This window comes from Monodelphis domestica, chromosome 4, assembly GCF_027887165.1.
Source record: "Monodelphis domestica isolate mMonDom1 chromosome 4, mMonDom1.pri, whole genome shotgun sequence".
Classification (NCBI taxonomy): domain Eukaryota; kingdom Metazoa; phylum Chordata; class Mammalia; order Didelphimorphia; family Didelphidae; genus Monodelphis; species Monodelphis domestica.
The window spans coordinates 7,725,037-7,748,197 of NC_077230.1; the positions used below are offsets into that span (position 1 = coordinate 7,725,037).

A 23,161-nucleotide genomic window follows, 5' to 3' on the forward strand; every position below is an offset into this window, starting at 1 on the left:
TTGGGATAATTTGTTTGGGAAACAAAGTAAATCCCCTTTAGTAGAGAATGGCTAACCATACGTGGTATATAATATGGGAGTATGTTATGTATGATAATACATGAATAATACAGATCAAATTGCTTACCATTTCCAAGAGTAGGGAGGGAAGGCAATTGGAATCTTATCATTCTGGAAAAGCATGTTGAAAGTTGTAATTATACATAACTGGAAAAATAAAATATCCTTGAATAAAAAATGATAGCTTAGAAATATAATGGAATATTTCTATAAGAAATTATGAATGTGAATAGAGAAACATGAAAGGTCTGCACGAACGAATGCTGAGCAAAATAACCAGGGCTAAGAGAACAAGATAGCTGTTCCAAAATTATAAAGAAGGAATATGACTCAAAACAAGTAATCTATGAAGTTACATCCAGTACAAACTCTTCCTTGGCATGAAGTCCACAAGTGTTATATATTATTCTCAGGAGGCTTTGATATATTTTTATTTGGCAATACTATCTGGAAGTAAGAGGACAGACACTAAGGAAAACTATGGGGATTTTAAAAAAAGATATTATGACAGCTAAATACAGAGAGATATATTCATCTTAACGAAATCTAATCTCATTCTGGGATCCAAAAAATGACAAAAAAATTATGGTTGGCCCCTTTTAATAAAAACAGAATAATCGAAGGACTAAATTTCATTAGAAGTTACCTGCTAGAAAGAGAGAGAGAGAGAGAGAGAGAGAGAGAGAGAGAGAGAGAGAGAGAGAGAGAGAGAGAGAGAGATTGGGTATAGAGAATAGGAAAAAAGTCCCTCTATTAAAATTATTATCATGAAAAAGACTGGAGGAATCTTTCTGTAGATAGGGCTACTCTAGGAGTAATTAAGGAAGTTATCATGAGAATCCTTCTTTATAAGCCACCAGTAGCAACCTCCCTGGGCATAGAAAACAAAAAATCAGATTTTTTTAGTCTAATTTAAATTTTGGAATTAGTATATTCCATTTATTTACAAATACAAAATTTCCATATATAAATAATATATTACATAAATGAAATAAAAAATGTTTAAATCTTTCTTCTAAAAAATTACTTAAGTATAAATCCCATAATTCCCTTGCTTTCAAAATGTTAGAAACATGATAATATGCTTTATCAAATAATAAACACAGTTGCCATTTCTTATTATGAAGTTACATCTGTGATCCGGGGGGAAGTAACATGATCACACCTCACAAGATTCCAACCAAGGCCAAGCATGATACTATTACTCAGGTCGAGTACTCATAATTAGCTACAGACCAAAAGGAATGTCAGAGAGAAGATCAAGCTTTAAGGGCTTTTTTAAATTTCACGTGCACCAAATCCTGGATGTCACCGTTTAAAAGATAGCATTTGCTTATTCAAATTGCTGCAGTTGGGCAGGAAGGAGGACAGAATCTCAGATTTGGGGAAGTAGGTACCTAAAAGAGCAGACGGCAATCTTGCAAAGAGGAGTGTGGAAAAGTTAATCCCCTCGTGCTCCTGGTATGACAGAAAGGGAACAGGAGAAACTGACAGCTGACACTCCAGAGGGAGGGAGGGAGCTGTGAGCATAGCAACTGGCTTCATTGCCATCTCTGGGAAGTTAACTCTAGATTGCCATCCTTGACCGACGCTACCCCACAGCTAATGCTTCCAAGATCTGAAAAGTGAAGTGAAAAATCTTCATGGTTGTGCAACCCACCTTTTCTGAAAAAAGGAAGAACAATGGAGAACTGAGTCATGATCTGGGTTCTAGGACCTAACGTGCCACTTTTGTGAACGCTCGCTTGTCTCTGAGCTGTCGTTGTCTCCTCTGAGACAAGGACTCTAAATATCAGGGTGTTGTGAGGAAGGTGCCTAGTAAACTCTACAGCCCAAACACTTGCTTAATTGAATTGTAATCTTGTGTAGAGCCATGTTTTCTAGATACCCCATAAAATGCTGTATAGACCCGACATTCTCACACACACCTAGAGACGAGGGGAAAGATGGAAACGGCTGCTGCCCTTACAAATCTGCAACCAGAGTGGGACGGTGCAATAAGATGACAGCTCTCCCGAGATGGCTTTTTCCCAGCTTTCCTTTTTGTTTAGGACAAGTTCTGTCTCTGACATGTGGGAGATTTTCCTGCCTGTGCCAGGCTTCCGAGATGTTGACTGGTGAGGAAGCAAAGCATCATCTGCTCCAAATCTCAATTTTAGAACCTTTAAGCACAGTAATCAGTTGATGGGAATGGGAATAGGAGACGAGGTTTTTGAAAACATAAAAGACGTCAGGTTACAAAGGGGCTTATGTATAGTCTCATCCATGATACCAGATGCTATATGCCCAAATGGACACATGTATGAAACTGGGAAAAGGGGGGGGGGGGGGGGGATAGGGAAACTGTCTCAACCAGTTTGGAAGGTAAAAGCAAAAAAGCAAGAAATAAATGACAACATTAACAGGGTGTTAAATTGTCAACTGAAAAGGAGCTGAATCTTCCAAACGGTTTTGTCTTTTTAAGTCAGATGGCCACAGCAAAGAGAAAAGCACTGGGCTCTGAGGGGGAGAAACGGAAGGCTCCAAGGAAATGCTTGTGGTTTTTTCCCCTTGAAATTCTATCATTGACTCCACTGGGGAACAAAGTCAAAATTAAGAAAGCAGAAGTTCACCAGTAGCAAAACTCATTATTAAAGTTATTCTAACTTTAGAAAATGGATATTGGAAGAATAAGAAAAAAGATTAGAAAGGCATTCATAACTTTACTTAGAATCCTCTTATTTCCTGCTATATATGTAGAAATGCTCTTATTTTGGTATTTAAATTCAGAATTTAAAAAGGCAGGAAAGGCAGAAAGCCAGATTAGGAAAGGATTTGAATAAAAAGATAAGGAGTCTGAAATTCATGCAGCAGATAAGAATATTCTACTGAAGAGTTTTAAGGTCTCTGAAGAAGTAAAATAAAGTTTAATGAATGATCTGAAGGATGACTTGAAGGGGAAAAGGATGGTCATAGAAGATTATCATACACCGAAAATTACAGATAATGTAAAAAAAAAAATTAAAACATTTTAAAGACTATTATAATATTCCAGAATGGTACCAAGAGTTTGGACCAGAGTGGGAGCAGTACAATTTGGGAGTCCCTTTGGTTTTAAAATTCAGTTCTAAAAATGACTTCATAATATTCTAGCATCAATAGGAGATGGAATGTCATAACAATCAATGGACAACTAATTTTATTCTTCAGACTTTCTAGGGTTACCATGTATATCTGGTCACACTCCATTTCTCCCAACACTTAGAGAAGAATAACAACTAAAGTTTTGTTGTTCCTCTGAAATAGCTTAGAGCAGTGATGGCAAACCTTTTAGACTCTAGAGAGTACCCAAACTGCAACCCTCATGCTCCATGTGAGCCCTCCCCCATTATCCCACATGGGGAGGGAAGAAGCACTCCCACTGAATTACTGGAAGAGGGACAGGACATGTGAGAAATGTGCTCAGGCATGCTTGGAGAGGGGGAGGGGAGCAGCCCATCCAGCACATGTGCCATAGGTTCACCAACACAGGCTTAGAATCAAGTATTGGATGAGTTTTCATAGAGAAACAAAAGAATCCAAAATAATAATAACTTTCTACATATACAACATAAACCACAACTATCAGAGCGGCTAGGAAGATTCCTTTTCCCAAGTCCAAATGTAACCTCACATTTACAAGCTATGTGACCCTAAGCAAATCTTTTAATCCTATTTGCCTCAATTTTCTCTTCTGGAAAATAAGCTGGAGAAGGAATGAGCAAACGATCCAGGATCTTTGCCAAAAGATATCCCCCAAACCCAAACAGAGTCATAAAGAATCAGACATGACTAAAATGACTAAATAACCACAACTATCTGACTTTCAGATTTTAAGAATATATCCTATACCTGGTGATCTTTACGTAATTTGCTGGGTCACAAATCACAAATAATAGCAACCAGTTTCTGTTATTATTCCATTTCTGTCTGGAGGTTATAAAGTCACATGAAAGAGGCTCTATTAGAACCAAATATATTCAAGTCATGTAACCATCAGTACTATAAACTAACACAATAGCTAGCTTCCAACCAAGCTGAGAGAATACACTGATTAGTAAGAGAAGACAAAAGGCAATGCCACTAGAAAATCATTAAAATTATGATGGGTCTTAAACAGAACGGAGTACGAAAGAAAAGTGATTTACTGTCAGAATTAAACCTGACCTGACCTTAATTTGATAACTTTAAGAATACTATGAAATACTGATGCTCACTTGATGTCTTTAAAAAAAATATTCATTCACTTCTATTGCATTTACATCATGGCAATAAGAACAATCCAAAGTCCTCAAATCACCTGACATTCAGTATATAAAAACTATAGTGATGTAGAACAGTTATATAAATCTATATTGATACAATAAAAAATGTGTTTTTATTTTGATATTTTATATTTCTTAACTTAGACTATGAGCCATCATTATGTTTAAATGATTTCCCTGTAAGAAAACTGGCATGAACGGAATGGAAAATTACTAAATTGAACTGTTCTCTCTCACAGCCAATTTAACTCAGCAATGACACCTTGTGGCAAAAGTCTATTAATGATTCCAAGCACCAACAAGATTATCCAGTTTCTAAGACATTTTAATGTAAAGTAATAGTTCACATTTACTTCTCACCTTAAAGTTTATGAAGTGTTTTTAAAGAGTATTTTAAAAAAATATAATCTTGCTAACAACAATTATAATAAAGAAAAATTCATCTTCAGCCATGCTTTTTCAGAGCAACCCTATAAGAAACAAACTCTAATTTTTAAAAATATTTTATTTAATTAATTTAGAATATTTTTTCATGGTTATAAGATTCAAAACTCTATTTTATATATGAGAAAATTGAGGTTCATAACGGTTAGGAGTCACCTCTAATAAGTGTTACAGATAGGACTGAAATGTCTTTTTTTTCTTCTTAAAATAATTTTTCCACAATCACATGTAAAAATAATTTTAATACCCTTTAAAAAAATTTGAGTCCCAAATTTTCTTTCTCCCTCTCCCTCCTCCCCTGAGATGGTAAGCAATCTGACATAATATGTGTTCATGCAAAACATTTTTCCACATTAGTCCTTTTGTCGAAGAATGCTTGAACAAACAAAAACAAAAAAGGAAGTGAAATACAGACTTTGGACTGGCTCAGACTCCAGCGCTTCTTTCTCTGGAGGAAGATGGCATTTTTCATCATGAATCCTTTGGGACTGTCTCGAATGACTGTGTTGCTGACAATAACTAAGTCATTCGTAGTTGTTCATCATACAATACTCCTGTGGCTGTGTTCTGGTCCTACTCACTAGCTCAGCTCATGTAAGTAACTCCAGGATTCTCTGAAAATAGCCCAACAGTACTCTATTGGAAATGTATCTTCCGACAATTACCATGCAATGTACCGCCCTGGTCTATCTCTTTCCAATATCACAAGCAGGCCTCAGAAAAGATTAGGCGCCAAGGGCTGGCATTTCGGAAGACAAAATCCAAATGAAGACCTACAGAAGCGAAACAAGGGAGTCAGGAATCCAATTAGAAAATCCCTCACAGGACAGCCAGGCTCAGAGGACTGAGAGTCGGGCCAAGAATGGAGAGATCCCGAGTTCAAACATGCTCTCAGACGCTTCCTGACTTAATACCCATTGATCGCCCAGCCCCTGCACAGTACCGATTCGAAGACAGAACCTGAGGGTCTAAAAGAAACCCACGCCGCCTCTCTATGTGAAAAGATGATCAGGGTGTGAGATTCGATTTCATATACTTAATTAAGCCTTGCAACATTTCAGGATGACTCAGAAGGGATGCAGTAAAAGGGTTTTTTAAAAGCTAGTATTTAATAGCCCTTTATGGAATACATTATGAAATTCTATCTTCTCAAGATACCTGGGCTATTATTATAATTCTCATTTTACAAATGAAACCCTTTGGAGTGCCTTGCCCAAATTTACACAGCTAATAAGCATCTGAGGTTGGAGTCAAACCAAGGCTTTCCTAACTGCACTGGACCATCAGGCTTTAAATTTCTGATCTGGACCCTGACCTAAATATTATATGTGTGTGTGTGTGTGTGTGTGTGTGTGTGTGTGTGTGTGTATAACATACACATATGACATGTCCTAGATATATTATACATGAATATATCACGTTATTATTATAATTTTATTATCCACAAACTCAATCCAAAAGGGAACAATCCAGATTTTCTCAATGTCAGAATCTGAGAAGAGGTTAAAATACCTTCAATTGATAACATAAATGAATCAAAATTAATATAAGAAGCAACATATTCTGAAAGAAAAACTTTACACTTATAATTTCTTCTGTTTAGTATAGTTATTTAGAGCCAAAATATCCCTTCAATACTTAATAAACTAATAAACTAGACTGGAATCCTGTCAACCATTTTCAAGCAATACATACATATATATATATATATATACATACTCTGTTTTCCAAAACTGAAAAATAAAAATTTTTAAAGATTTACGGGTAAGAAATTCAGTAATTCTTTTTTGTTGTTGTTGGGCATTCAATTATCTACACAGAATCAATTTCAGACAATTGTTTTCTGACATTTCAGGACCCAGATTTTCTCCCTCTCTCTCTTCCCTACCACCTTCCCCAAGGCAGTAAATAGTCTGATATTGGTTCTATCAGTACTTTCATGAAATTTAGTAATTCTTTTAACCAAAAATTTACAAAACATGTGAAAGAAAAAAGAAGAGCAGAATTAAGAGCTACTTTTTAAATTGTCATACAACCAAAGACAATTTACCTTTCCTAGTTTCCAATAATGCAACCCTTTAAAATTCTACTAAGAACCTAACAGTTCACCTTCCTGTTCAGCTATTGTTAAAATTAGTAACAATAAATTAAAGACGTCTTCTAACAGACCAATGTGAAGGAGATGCAAAAATTATAAGATACTGGGGGGGGGGGGGTGTTTGTTTATTCTTGCCTTTAGTCTTAAAATTGATATTCGGTATCACTTCCAAGGCAGAAGAGGCAATTAACTTGCCCAAAGTCACCAGCTAGGAAGTTTGAGGCCGCATTTGAACAAAAGACTCCTCCAGTCCTAGCTTTCTATCTAGTGAGTCAACTTAAAAGACTAAATTTGGAAAAAAAAAATCAGAAAACCTTACAATAGTTTGGGGCAAACCCAAACAGAAGTACAAGAAAGTTTAGAAATGTGTAAAAAATCATTCTGTTGTTATAACAGGACGATCAATGTGAAGGACTTGGTTAACTATAAAGGACCACATAAATACCAGCCAAAGTCTTTACTGTGTTTTTATTTGATCCACCCGACAGCCAACTGATGCCACGTATTGTTTCCAAGTAGAAATGCTATTCGGTGGAGCTTTAAAAATGGATTGACACGCTTTGTTCCCGGGCTGTCACAAATGAGGGCGGCCTGCCTGAAGGGAAGAATGAAGGTGGCAAGATAGAGGCGACCACACGCTGCAAGGCCAAGAGTGCCCGACCTTATCTGAAGAGCGGACTGCGTGGACAATTAAACCAAGAGGTTATGATTAAACGGGCCCAAACAACAGTAAAATACGGCTTCTACTCAGCTACGCCCCAAGTAGAAATGTTCAACCAGAACGAACCTGGCTGGCCAAACCCCAAAGCAGTCTACTCGCCATTAGCTTCACTCTCTCATGACAGGGAAAACAACGCTTTGCCTCTGCACTGCGTTAGGACGTGCCAACAAGAGCCTAATGTCAAGTATGCGGAGAGGGAGAGACCGCTGTTAAGGGACCTGTCCGAGGCGGGGACTCTCGGCCGGCTGAGCGACCTGGAAGGGTCCTGGTCTCGCTGCTACTACGCACCTACTACATAATCGTGGCGAGCCGCCATTCAGGCACCAGCTAAAACATTAAGGGTGAACGCCGTGGAGGAATCTTCCCGTGCACAGGTTAAGAATCTGGAAACGGAAGGGAATCACGTGGCCCGGCTCCTTCTCCCTGCCCGTCTCATAGGAGCTCTTAGAAATTTCATGAGGGGAGAACGAGAATTTGTGCTTCTTTTCTGAACCGATTCCAACCCTTCACGGCATGGTGAAAGGTAGAAGATCGGCGCCTTCATAAGGTGGAGGAAGAGTGGAGACACACTGCAGTCACTGTTGTGTCCTTTACTCGAGAGCCGGTCCCGGCGCGCCAGAAACACGGCCGAGGCTTGCTGTGTGTCTCCTTGGGTGCGGCGGGCAGCTTTCTAGGAGGATCGATCTTAGCAGAGGAATTCATCGACGCCAGAAACACAGCTGAGGCTTGCTGTGTGTCTCCTTGGGCGCGGCGGGCAGCTTTCTAGGAGGATCGATCTTAGCAGAGGAATTCATCGACGCCAGAAACACGGCCGAGGCTTGCTGTGTGTCTCCTTGGGTGCGGCGGGCAGCTTTCTAGGAGGATCGATCTTAGCAGAGGAATTCATCGACGCTAGAAACACGGCCGAGGCTTGCTGTGTGTCTCCTTGGGTGCGGCGGGCAGCTTTCTAGGAGGATCGATCTTAGCAGAGGAATTCATCGACGCCAGAAACACAGCTGAGGCTTGCTGTGTGTCTCCTTGGGCGCGGCGGGCAGCTTTCTAGGAGGATCGATCTTAGCAGAGGAATTCATCGACGCCAGAAACACAGCTGAGGCTTGCTCTGTCTCCTTGGGCGCGGCGGGCAGCTTTCTAGGAGGATCGATCTTAGCAGAGGAATTCATCGACGCCAGAAACACGGCCGAGGCTTGCTCTGTCTCCTTGGGTGCGGCGGGCAGCTTTCTAGGAGGATCGATCTTAGCAGAGGAATTCATCGACGCCAGAAACACGGCCGAGGCTTGCTGTGTGTCTCCTTGGGTGCGGCGGGCAGCTTTCTAGGAGGATCGATCTTAGCAGAGGAATTCATCGACACTCAAAAGCAGTAACAACAATGACTGGCCCTCAGCATGAACTAGAATAGGGCTTGTGCCGGACACTGTATAGAGACTGAAAACGCAGGAAGCGTAGAAATAGAGTCCCTCCTCGCAAGAGCCGGGAAACGTGCAAAAAACATGTAAATCAATAAGACGCCTACAAGGTAAGTGTAGTCTCAGAGGAGCGGCAGGAAGAGCAGCCTGGGGAGGGCACTCTGCGGAGAGGAGATCCGAACTAGAGGACGAGGCGGATATTTTCTCCGTTATAAGCACAACAGGGAAAGTGAGGGCCTTTTAAGCTTCCCATAGCCAAGCAGCCATCAAAATCTCGGCGCGCATCCCTCAAAACAGTGGAGACGGCTCCACGAAGGTGACGGAATAAGCTCACGGCAGCCCCCTCGTCCAGCGGCCAGTATCCACTACTTAAGGGTCGGCCCCTTGCTAGGCCCTTCAGCACGGACGTGCCCAAAGTCACCCACTTCGGAAGGCTCAGGGCCTCTCTCCGACTCTAGCCAGTCAGTGTATTTTTCCACTGTGCCTGCCAAGCGGCCAAGGTGGCCAAGTCCTCAGATGACAACGATTCACTTTAAAGGCCGGTGAAACTTGGCCAAAAAAAGTGAGTCAAAACCCTGGCCCCGATCGCTCTGACTCACTGCCTGTCTTAGGCGGACACTGAGCTTGTGGGCTAACCTGCAAAAACAGGAACAGCAAACCTCTCGCTGCTGCTCTCAAAGAGTGGTACGGAATCACGGCACGGCCGGCGGAGAGCCGGGCTGGGGATGGGGGTCCCCGGGCACGTCCTGGGCATGTCACTTCACCCCTCTGCCTGGGCCTCGCCACTCTTCTGCCTCGGGACCCAGAGACAGCAGGGTCTAAGGGACATCGGGGTTTCCAAGAAGAAAGACTTTCATTTGACAAAGGACAAGAGATACGAGAAGTTATTTTGTCCCGACTTTGGATGTAATCGCTGCGTGCTACGATACAGATCATCACTTCATCTGGACCTCCCGGCTTGGAGTCGTCAGGCAGGCAGGCAGGCAGGCAGGCAGGAGCACCTACGAGGTGCCAAGCCCTCTGCAAGGACTGATAAGACAGAGAAGGGGGTCCCTGCACCCATCCTGCTCACATTCTCACGGAAGAGACGGCATGGAAGCTGCGTGCACATCGACAAGATGTGCAGCCGTGTCGCCTCGAAGGCAGGGCCGAGGGGCTCAGAGTGAGGGCATGGCCTTCCGCAGAGAAGCCAAGAAACTGACTCTAAGGTAAGCCTTCTGGTTCAGATCACACACACACACACACACACACACACACACACACACACGCACGCACGCACACACACACACACATGCGCGCGCGCTCACGCCGCTGGGTGGCAGGCGTCAGAAGAATCAAGAATATCCAAAGGTCCAGTTTCTTAAAGAGATCCAGAAAGGCAGGACCCGATGAAAGGCATAATACAAAACAATAAATTGTTTTTCCAAGTTAACGTTTGCTTTCACAAGGTGCTCCTATATTATACTCTCCCTAAAAGCTCAAGAACCACATTTTGAGGTAAGATTTTCCACGTAGCAAGCAAACTACATTGAGAGTTGAAATACAATCCCGTCTCCCCATAAAGTTGTACATAAATAGGCATACACACGCATGTTTACATAGGTGTACATGCCTATGTGTTACACATCCAGATGTGTTTGTGTCTAGATACATATATAAAATATCACTGCAAAGATGAAATCCAGTTGAAATGCTTCCTACAGAATGGGACAATGACAAATACATACAAACATATGTAAAAAACCTGTTTAATTGAATTAAGATATATTCATCAATTAATATTTTGGGTGTGTATACCTTCTGCATGTAATCTATTGATTTACAACCGTAACAGAATGATAAGGAATAACCCCAATGATTAACTAATTGAATAATTATGTCTGAGCATCAGTAATCACAAAGAAAATCCTGTGAAATGCCTTGCCAAGGAGCGCTGCGCTCGTGCGTCCAGCCTCCTGGAAGGTACCCAGATGGCATATCTCCTTTGGCTTGGAAGCTCCTGGAAACGGCCTTGGCTCTTACTATAGATGGAGCTGATCAATCCTTACAGAACGGACCTTCCTAAGAAAAGAAACCTCCTCTGAGACGAGGTATTCGGACGATCACTCCCCCTTTTTTAAAGGGGGACGAGAATCTGCGTAATCCGACTCTACATATACCAGCGGCACGTGGCCATCAGGTCTTCTGGCCCCGCTGGGACTGGCCTGCTCCTCTGGCAATTTACCCCTTTCTACAAGAAAAGCCATCCTGGCTCGGCTCATCACTTCCCGGTACTTATTTCTCGTTAGAACCATTTAATCCAGAAAAAAAAGCACAGACTTTCCTTGGAATTTCCCAAGTTCACCAGTTGAGGCTTCCTAACAGCACTCACCTCCTCGGCTGTGAACAAGTAAAGAGGCGTCAAGGGAGGCATCTTCTTTACGTGGCAGCTGATGCCAAGGACGGTCAGTATCTCCTTAAGGACTTCATGTCTTCTGAAATGGCTGGATTCCAGCAAATGAAAGGCATCTTGAGTTTGCGCTGAAGTGTTTTCAGATGCTTCCAAGTGCACCTACCGAAAGGAAGTGAGAATTAGAATGGCCGCCTACGTATGCTGTAAGACACACATCCATAAGTAAAAACACCTGACAGACAGCTAATGATGAATCCCAACAGGTAGACAGTTAACTTTGCAGGGCCTATTAATGATGGGTTATTTCTGAAAGTTCAGAAAGGCTTACTGAAACAAGAGACAACCTCATTCCTCTTCCAGACCACGAAAGGGTCTGGGGAAATGTTGATAACGTTGCCACAACGAAGGCTTCGAATTTTCTGGCTAAGGAAATCATCTCTCCAAAGCCAACGGAAGTACCAAACGGCAGGAAGTTTCTTCTTCCCTAAGCTGGAAACCAAGCTGATGTAACTTAACTAAACCTGGAAGACTGTAAGTCAAAGGGCCATGAAGAACACCATGCCAAGCTCCCGACCTCCACTAAACATCTGTCTAACGTGGACTCTGCACACACCTAACCAGAACTGCTCCCGGGGTCCTAGCTAAGGAGGGGCTTGCCGTTATTCCGGAGTCCTGAAGAAAGACGTATTTTACCCGCCCAGGCTGAGGACAGACGTTTCAAAATCCGGCCACTTATCTACTGTATAAATAAATTATAGGGATGTAAGAGTCTGTTGCCCTTTAAAAATGCAAACCCCTCTGGGAAGATAATGCAGTAAATCTTAGTCACAGCTTATCAGTTCAGAGAAAAGGTTTTATTGGGGGGGTGGGACAGTGGGGGGGCAGAAAAAGGACTGAATGAGAGACAGACAGAAAGAACCTGGGGACACTGTGGCTCCGAAGGAGCACTAAGAAGCACTGCTTCCTAGAGTCAGGGACACCTGAAGAGTTTATGAAGCTCTGCAGAAGGCAGTGGCAGGCCCTGCTAAGAAACAAGGTGAAAGACATCATCCCTGGACGTAGTTTGCAACCATAATTGTAACGATGATGATCATGACGACGACTAGAATGTATATATCGACTTTAAGGACAGCAAGTCATTTTATAACCACCTCATTTTATCCTCCACCCTAGGAAGGAGGTGTTAGTGTTAAAAGGAAGGGATCTAACACTGTGATTGGTAGCTTGAATAAGGCAATTCCAGGCTGAAGGAGACAGCTAACATCATGGATGACAGTCAGAATCCAAAAGACTTGATACCCCACAAGGTTGGGATGAATCTAATAAGATGAAATCTGGGTATTGAAAAGAATCAACTTCACAGGTACAAAGATGAGGGACACACGGAAAGACAGCAGTGAGGCCTTCATAATGTTGGCGCCTGCCCTCTGAGATGATGTATTCTGTGTTTATCTCGGCGGTACAGTGGTTTGCGTGTTATTTTTCTCCAGTAGACGGGGTGCTTCTTGAGAGCAGGAACTCTCTTTGCATCCCCAGACTTTAGCAGAGTCCCCAGAACACAGGTTTATGATGAGTTGACTTGATGTGATAACTTAAAATGGAACTGAAGGAACTGGACATGTTTAGCTCTCTTCAAGTATCTGAAAAACTAGTATTCAATAATATTAGCACTCAATAATTTAAATGATTAGCATTTATTATTAGATATCAGCATTTAAAAAACAAGGCATGCAAGACTCATATGGCCAAATCGAGAGTAATAAATGAAAGACTCAAAGAGGTAAATTTAGGATGAATGTTATGAAAAACGTGCTGACAATTAGAGATGTCAAAAAGTGGATGGCCTGCCTTGAAAAGTGATAGGTTCACCCTCACTGGAAATCTATAAGCAAAGGCTGACAATCATTGCTGATTATGTTCTAGTAGGAATTTCTTTTGTGCACATTTTGGGTAACTTGGCCATCAATGACCCTTCCAACTCCAAAATTCTAAAAAAAGCAAATGTACTACATTTAGAGAATATATAGAGTATTCAAGAACCACATGGAAAGAAATATTTGAATAGTTTTACATGGGAAAAATGTCAGAAATTTATCTGAGAGTAACAAAACTGGTGATAACAATGTCACTAAGATGTAAAAAGGAAAAGGGGTCATCTATACAAAAATATTCACAGCTGCTCTACTTGAAATAATAAAAACTGGAAACAATCTACTTCAGGAGACTGCCAAAGGGTTCATGAGGAAATAAGATTAAGAACCCCTGTATACTCAAATGGATCTCATAGTAATTTAACATAGATATGGCAACCTTTTAATAAAAAATAAACGGAATAGGAGAAATAGCTAAAAAAACAGGTCTGAAAGAAATTCTTCAAAACCTTTGGGCAGGAGGACTACTTAAACGGGTCTGTGGAATTGTGGTTTTTTGTTTGTTTGTCTTTGGTAACTACTTTCAATAAAATGTGTCTTTTTTGTAATCCTATGTATTTTATTTCATGCCTTTAAAATATTATTCTGTGGAAATGGAGGGGATATCCATCAACTGGAGAATGTCTAAGTAAATTGTGGCATATAATTGTAATGGAATATAATTGTGCTTTAAGAACAGATGAAAGGCACAATTGCAGACAAACCTGAAAACATTCAATGAACGATGCAAAATGAGTGAGCAGAAATGGGAGACTATTGCACTCAGTAACAGCAATATTGTACAATGAGCAACTGTGAATTGCTTCGCTATTCCCAGCAATATAATTGTCAAAGACAATGCCAAAGGTCTCATGAGGAAAATGACATCCACCTCCAGTGAAAGAACTGACGGACCATAAATATGGATCAAGGCATACCCTTTTCCACTTTATTTTTTCTGTGGGTTTTCCTTGATACAGATCACAGCCTACGTAATGTGGAAATGTTTTCCACAATGACACATGTATAACCTACATCAAATTGCTTATCACCTGGGGGGGGGAGGGGGAAGAGAAGGAAAGAGAATAGGGAACTGAAAACATTAGAATCAATGTTAAAAACTCTTTTTACAGGTAATTGGGGAAAATTTTACTGAAACAATTATAAATATTATTCTGAGAAAAGGTCAACAGATTGCCAAAGAAGTCCATGACCAAAAAAGGCCAAGAACTCCTGGGAAGTTCTTCCTCAGGGAAGGATTGACACAATTATTTTTTTCTTTCTACCATCGCTCATTTAAGTGGAGTGGAAAAAATCATAATCATTTTTTATGGGTTATGTGTTCCTAACTTCCAAAATGTATTCGAGATCAATACATATTCAATATCTGTTCAATTGTAGATACCCGTTAACCCAGTAATATTGCTCCTAGGTCTATACTCCAAAGAGATTAAAGAAAAGGATCCCAATGTACAAATGGACTTACAGCAGCTCTTTTCATAGAGGCAAGAACTGGAAACTGAAGGGGTGTCCATCAATTGGCTGAATAAGTTCTGATATAAGAGTGTGATGGCATACTCTTATACCATGAGAAATAATGACAGAGATGGTTTCAGAGAAATTTGAAAAGACTTTTATGGACTGATGAAGAATGTGAGCCCAATCAAAACAATTTGCACTATAAAGTTTATACTATAAAGTGAAACAACTTTGAAAGACTTTGAAAGGAACAAAATAACCGGTCACAGTTCCAAATGTTTCATGAGACATCTCCAAACAGACAAATGATAGATGCAGAATGTAATTTGAAATATATTTTTTCTTTCCTTTCTTACTTTTTTTGGGGGGGATGTAGCTAATCTGGGAATCCGTTTTGCTTGATTATTTTATTTATTTTTATTTTATTTTTTTTTTATTTTTCTTGCCTTCTTGATAATTGGGAAAGAGGCAAGAGGGAGAGAATTCAGAATTGAAAATAAAATAAGATAAAAATTTTAAAAACAATTAAAAAAAAAATATATATATATAGTCAGCTCTATTCTCTACACCTTAAGCACTTATGTTCAAAATGAGAAGCCTGAGGCATTGCAAAATACTAAACCACACAAAGGATCTGCTCTTTTTACTAACTCAAAGAACAGACGTTTTAGAAAAAATTTCTACAATAAAGCTTGAACGGTTTCTCCTAATTAATCAGAAGGTTATTTCAAAGATCATCCTCACTGAAAGGATTTGCATTATTTAAGATGTATACACAAAAAAAAGCCTAAGTTCAGTTTCAATTAAGTAAAAAAAAATGATCTCAACCTTTTTAAAGCAAAAGCCCTTAAAAAAGTTAACAAATTTCTTATAAGCTCTGTCCTTCATACCTGACAAAGAATAGCTTCTCCTCCATTTGTTCCAAAAGGTAAATGCACAATCATCTTGTCTTTGTCTATGTTCTCTAAGTAACCCTTGAGCCTTCCAGGACCGAGAAGCTCCCTAGGGCCTCCTTCATAAATACAGCCACTAGTCAGCACATTCAGTTTCATTTCATTGTGATCAGCCTTGGAAAAAACCAACGTCTGAATCGTCTTCTTAAGTTCCTCTTTGCTTCTCAGCTGCAGCTCACCAAATGTGAAGGAGGAAGAGAGCCCCAGAATTTTCCCACCTTGGGAGAGGTACGTCATGAACTTCTGGCAAATTGCTTTAGAAATGGGTTCCTCTGTGGCAATGACCAACAATAAAGAGTTATCCAACCATGGATCAGTGAGCACATTCTTCTCCTGCAGATGGTAGATGATGTAACTATCAGTATCAACACAGTCAGTCAAAAGGGAACGGAGCTGCTGGAATCTCGGTTGTGCTTCCTGGTGGTCAGAGCCCACAAAGAGCAAAATATTTGGTGGCTTCCCACTAATATTGACTCTCTGCCCTTGTCTAGTAGGGCAGGTTGTGTCAGCCCTGCCCTCTAGATTGTCATAAGGAAGATCAGGAAGGTTTTCTGCAGATGCAAACCGGACAGATTCAATGGTGCTGCTTTCTAGTTCCAAGCATTCATGGCAGCTCGATAGATGTAAGTGATGGTGGTCATCAAGGTCAACTCCTTTTTCTGGCGCATTGGTGGGTTCCTCTGGAGAAGCACGGATTTTCTTCTGATCATACTCCTCATCTTGAACTTTTTTGTCATCTCCACCTAAATGCTCCATCTCTTCCAATTCAGGCACGGTTTCAAAAGGTAAGTCTGAAGTCAATTCTTCCACTTCTAGGACCTTGGAGGATGTCAACTGCTGGAGCTCTTTCAGCATCGAGTCCTGAAAGTGTACAGCTAGGGCATAAAGAGGGAAGAATTGTTTGTTTTCACTGAGAAAATTCTTTTCATAACATCCTATAAATCCCCAATGTATTCCTATATTCAAAAAGTTAACTAAATTAACACAAAAGAGACTGCAAACTGACATTACGTGGAAACTTTATTCAAAGGTAAGACAAATAGATGCTTTTTATTCAAGGAAGAAAAAGAGAGAAAAGACAAAAAGCTAAAGAAAGACCTGGAAAAAAACAGAACAAAAATTTTTTTCACTTGTTTGACGGCTATTAGTTCATTTGATTCTAAGCTAATAAATGGTGATTGGTTTTTGTTGTTGGTTATGAAGTTCATAAACATTCAGGAACTTCCCAACAAGGCTCCAGGAATAAAAAGAAAATGCTGCTGGTGTAAGGAGAAAGAGTCAAAAGATCTGGGTTAGAATTCTATTTCTGACATCTACTATATTGTGATCGTGGGCTAGTTACTTGACCTGAGTGTAAGTTTCTTCATCATCTATAAATAAGGAGAGTAGAAGGAAGGAGAAGGCTAAGGTAATCGATGACTTTCCTTCTAACTATAGGTCTATTATACTATGAATCCAATGTTTTATAGAAATAGCTCATTTTAATATTTTCTGGGCACTTTGAATTTAAAATGTATACACCCCAAAGGAAGAGGCATAACATTACACAAGAACATTCATGATGACAGATAGAGTAAAGTAGAAGGACAAAGGAGCTAAAAACACAGAGACAGACTGACAGACTTCCATCCTAAAGGGAGAAAATATAAACAATGATAAGATTACTACAGAGTAGAAGATAGAACTAAGTTAAGACCTGCAGAATGTGGCAATTGAGTTGAATTTTAAACGAAGCCAGAGATTCTAAGATACTTACAGACAATCTTTTGTGGTACCATTCCATTATCCATTTGGAGCCTATTTTCCATGAATGCTATGCCCAACTTGCTGAAATTATCTACACTTGCTTCAGCAAAGAGCTTATAAGGCTCCCCGGGACTATAGGCTAAAGGCAAACAACAGTCCGACCACTTTACAATCTAAAGAGAGAGGAGACGAAATAAAAGACAAGAGATTAATATAGATATTTTTAAACAAAAAAGTCATCTCTCCCCACACTTTTCATAAAATAAGCTAAGAAAATAATTTCATTAGCTTGTATTCTTTTGCTATTTTTATTTTAGATTGCCTCAGTTTTCTCATTTATTAAATGGGGATAATAATAATAATAGCTACCTCCCAGTTATAAGGTTCAAATAAAATAATATTCCCAAAGTGCTTCAAAAAATTTAACATGCTAATATTATTGGTTTGGTGCTATTATTGATCCTGAAGGTAAAGGGGAGACAATGTAGCATATTAAAGAAGTAGGAGTGAGGGAGGTTAGGGAGATTAGAAGGGAGAGAGATAAAAGTTACATGGTCAGGCTTATACTTCAGAAAATCTCTTAAAGTAGAAGCAGGATTAGTGTAGGAAGAGATTTCACTGAGGCAGGGAAACCAGTTAGAAGGGTACTGAAATAATCTAGATGAAAAGCAATCAAAGCCTAATAAACTAGCATAGCTGTGTAAGTGGAGAAAAGACGTCTATGAGCTACATAATACTAGACTAAAAAGACAGATGATACATAATCCCAAAGGCATGAAAATGCATTCTCACTCTCCCCATAAAAAAGGTTATAAAGAGGAAAGGCATAAATAAGCCCATTTTTAATTTTAAAGCTGCACAGTATAATAATGGTTATTGAGATTACTCAAGTAATAGGTATCTCATTTAACGGAAATTTCTGGTTAACGGAGTATTAATCAGAAATTCCTGTTTCAACATTTATTGTTGGAAATCTTTCTAAAAGCTAATGCTTAACAGCACACACAGACTTTTTTAAAGATTCAATGACAAAGTCTTCCTTAAAGAAATAAAACAACTTCAATAAGCTAAAGAAATTCAGTGCTTATGACTGGGCCACACACACAAAATGACAATAGTATCAAAACTAATTTACACTTTTAATGCTATGTTAATCAAGTGAATAAGGAAAGATCTGATGACCAAACAAGGGAAATAAAACTAACAGTTTTGAATTCAGAAATTAAAAGGTTTTTGCACAGACAAAACCAATGCTGCCAAAATAGAGAAAGGGGGGGGGGGGCGGGGGGGGGGTTTACAAGAAAGACCACTATCCACATTCAGAGGAAAAACGGTGGGAGTAGAAACACCTGCTTGATTAAATGGGACATGGTTGGGGATGGAGCCTCTAATGATCACCCTGGTGCAAACATCAACAACATGGAAATAGGTTCTGATCAAGGACACATGTAAAACCCAGTGGAATTTGTGTGTCAGCTACTGGAAGGGGGAGGGGAGGGGAGGGAGGGAAAGAAAAGGATTCTTGTAGCCAAGGAAAAATATTACAAATTGACTAAATAAATTTTAAAAAGAATCTCACATCTCAAATATATAGAGAACTAAGACAAATTTATAAAAATAAGAGGTATTCTCCAATTGACAATCAGTCAAAGGATATGCAGGCAGTTTTCAGAAAGAAATCATAGCTATCAGTAGTCATAGAAAAAATGTTCTAAATCATTAATTATTAGAGAAATGCAAATTAATACAACTCTAAGATACCACCTCACAACTATCAGATTGGGTAAAGTGACAGAAAAGAATGGAGAGGATGTGGAGAAATTGGGATACTGTTGGGGAAGTTGTAAACTGGTCCAACTATTCTGGAAAATAGTTTGGAACTCTGCCCAAATAGCTATAAAACTATGAAAATCTTTTGACCCAGAAATACCACTTTTGTATCCCAAACAGATCAAAGAAAAAGAACCTAAATGAAAAAAACATATAACCCGGATGGGGACAAACAAAATAAATCCAAAGCCCTACTCCACAGGACAAGCTTCACATACTTAAAATAAAATTATGTCCTCCCTGAATCTTACTTTCTCCAGACTTATTATTTCCCAGTTCCCTCAGGGGATAGATCATGGACTGAAAGCCCTTTCACCAATCTCATCGATCACTCGAGAAACTCTTTAAGCTTTTTAATGTCCCTATTAAACCATGTTGCCCAGAACTCAATACAGTGCTTGAGATGAGTTGTGACATGGGCAAGAACAATGGCAGTATCCTTGCCAGGTATACCATTCCTGATCTAGTTCACGATCTCATTAGCTCAGCTTTGGGGCTGCTGACACAATGAGTGTCGTCCACTAAAACTCCCAGACATTTCTTTGGAACTGATGTCTAACCATAACTCCTCTATCTTATCCTTGTGAAGTTGATTGTTCATCCCCACATGCAAGACTTTGCTTATCCTTATTGAGTATCTTCTTCTTCGCCTAATACTCTACCCTTCTTCAAAACCCTTCTGCATCCTAAGCATCGTTCAGTGTGTGAAGTTTCCCGCCTAGTTGTGGTAGATATACCAGTTAGGCTTTTTCCAAGTCTGATAAAAATGTAAATAACTCAGGCCCAAGCACAGACATACTAACATTAACAAACTAACAACCATTCTTTTAATCCAATCATTTGTGATTTAAGATCTTATCATTTATTCTTTCTCTTATCTTCTCCACAAAAATTAGATGACACTCCTCAAAAGGTTTCCTAAAAGCAAGAAAAGGCAACAAGCAATGGGAAGCAAATGCAAGCTACAAGAAACAGTCCTCACTAATGCATTGCTGGTGGAGTTGTGAATTAATCCAGCCATTCTGGAGGCAATATGGAATTATGCCTAAAGGTCTTTAAAAGATTGCATGGGTACAGTCAAGATGGCAGCTTAGAGGCAGCAAAAGCCCAGACCTCCACAAAACCCTTCCTCACCAAACAAACAAACAAACAAACCCCCAATGCTTCAAGGGGACTAAAAACCAAATCTAACAACAGGACAGAGCTAGGGAACGCTCCTGCTGGACTCAACTGGGTGCGCCCCCAAAAAGTCTGGGTTGAAGGGGAAAGAAGAAGGTAAGTCCCAGGACTTCATCCCCACCTACAGTGCTAAGCCTCCAGCAGGGCTGGGCAAGGGCACTAGTCCAGAGGAAGTACCTTGCTGGCACAACTGTGCAGGCTTGGGGCATTGAACACAGGTGGTGGGGAGGCAGCTGAAGGAGAGGAGCAGAGAAGGCAGTCTAGTCCCAGCCAAGACACTCCATCTTGCCCCACCCCACCCGGACCCCTTCTGGAGGTTTTGGCCTCAGGGCACATCCAGCTCTGCAGATCAAATCTGCCCCGGCTTAATTCTTATTAATAGGGCAGATAAGAAGCCTTCTGAGGGCAGGGAAGTTCAAGCTCCAACACCCCTCCCCCATAAACTGATCAGAGAGCCTTGCAGACTAAGCTCCAAGGGGGTTGGCTGTAACCACTACAAAGTCTACAACCTTTATAACAGGGTGGGAAACCCAGCTCCTTTTCAGCCTCTGCTGCCAGCTGGGGAAGATCTGACCTCGGGGCTCATCAATACCATCAGCCTAACCTAGTCAATCAGCAGAGCAGAGAAAAAACCCTTTCAGGACTGAACAACCCAAACTCACAGATCCAGAAAATAATGAGAGGAGCAAGACTACAGACAATTGGAGGGGGGTGAGAGGGGAAAATGAGTAAACAACAAAAAAAGGAAAAAATTATAATCGACAGCTTCTATCCAGGTAATGAACAATGAGAAAATGGAACAGAGGAGGACCAAGGAACACCAAGCAAAAACACAGGCTATGGAAGAACTCAAAATAAAATTCAAAAAGCAATTAAGAGAAGCTGAAGACAACTAGGAAATGAACTTAAAAAGCAAAATAAATCACCTGGAAAGAATAAAAATAAGTCATCTTGAAAGCCAAAATTAACCAGCTTGAAAATGAGGCAAAGAAGATGAAAGATCAAAAGGAAAAGGATAACCAAAAAGCCAGGGATGAAATTCGGTCTTTAAAAACTAGAATCCAACAATTAGAAGTAAATGATTTCACAAGGCAGCAAGAATTTATAAACCAAAATCAAAGAATGAAAAAATTGAGGAAAAAAGAAACACCTCATTCACAAAGTGTCAGACCTTGAAAAAAGAGTCAGGAGAGATAATTTAAGAATTATTGGGCTACTGGAAGATCATGACAAAAGAAAAAAGCCTGGACATCATCCTACAGGAAATTATCCAAAAAAACCTCCCCCATTCCTGAGCTAGAGGGGAAAATGGAGATTGAAAGATTCCACACAACCTCCTGTATTTAATTTTGAATTGACAACACACAGGAATAGCCAAATTCAAGAACTACCAGACCAAGGAAAAAATATTACAAGCTGCTAAGAAGTCATTCAGATACCATAGAACCACAGGATAACAAAGGATTTGGCTGCATCTACACTGAAGGAAAAAAAAGGCATGGAATATGATATTCCAGAAAGCAAGGGAACGAGGTCTACAACTAAGAATCAACTACCCAGCAAAACTGACTATATTCTTGCAGGGGAAAGTATAGACATTTAATAAAATATTAGACTTCCAACATTCATAAATAAAAGACTGGAATTAAACAGAAAATTTGATGTCCAAACACAGAACTCAAGAGAATCCCCTAAAGGTAATTAAGAAAGGAAAAAAAAAATTTTTACGGGGCCCAATAAGTTAAAATTATTTGTATTCCTATAAGAAAAAATGATACTGGTAACTCTTAAAAATTGTTATTATCACCTGGGTAGCAACAAGAATTATACTTAGAGGGAACAGTGATAAACTGTATAGGACAAAATTTCAAGATATATATATATAATATATATATTTATATATGCATATATATATATGTACGTATAAATATATTTCAAACTAGAGGTAAAAAAGAGGTTACTACTAAGAGAAATGGGAAAAGAATCAAAATGGGGTAAAATTGTATTTCATAAAGAAGCGCATGGTGGGGGCAGGGGGAGAACACCAATACATTGGAAGGGTAAAGAGGTTGGAGACAGGAAATACTTCTTATGTGCATTGAAACTGACTCAGAGAGGGAAGAATAATAATATCCATTGGGGAAGAGAACTGATTCATGTCCTACAGAGAGTAGAAGGGTAAAAAAGAGAAGGGTGGTGAGGAAGCAATACAAGGGAGGCAGGGGGTGAAGTTTAAAAAGACCATGAAGAAAATAAGAGGGGAATAAGAAAGGAAGAGGGGGAGAAAGGCAAGTTTAAAAAAAAATAAGAGTGGGAATTAGGGGGAACTGATTAAAAACAATAACACTGGGGGGGCAGCTGGGTAGCTTAGTGGAGTGAGAACCAGGCCTAGAGATGGGAGGTCCTAGGTTCAAATCTGGCCTCAGACACTTCCTAGCTGTGTGACCCTGGGCAAGTCACTTGACCCCCATTGCCTAGCCCTTACCATTCTTCTGTCTTGGAGCCAATACACAGTATTGATTCCAAGACAGAAGGGTTTAAAACAAACAAACAAACAAACAAACAAAAACAATAACACTGGTATAGAAGGAAATAGTGAAAAGGGCAGGAGTAAGAGAGGAAATCAAATGTTGGGGAATCCACAGGTGGTATTTATAAGTCTA

General features: G+C 39.9%; 1 protein-coding gene across 7 annotated transcripts in view; it reads right to left on the minus strand.

Moving 5' to 3' along the window:
* HLCS (holocarboxylase synthetase) overlaps window positions 1-23,161 on the minus strand; it is a 153,942-nt gene that overhangs the window by 108,425 nt on the left and 22,356 nt on the right. For all 7 annotated transcript variants that reach the window (XM_007493157.3, XM_007493158.3, XM_056825994.1 and 4 more), the window contains 3 exons: window positions 17,500-17,662; window positions 15,681-16,618; window positions 11,381-11,560 (listed from right to left, as the gene is read on the minus strand). In XM_007493157.3, the coding sequence (XP_007493219.2) occupies window positions 11,381-11,560; window positions 15,681-16,618; window positions 17,500-17,662 (1,281 nt within the window). The remainder of the gene's footprint in view (window positions 1-11,380; window positions 11,561-15,680; window positions 16,619-17,499; window positions 17,663-23,161) is intronic.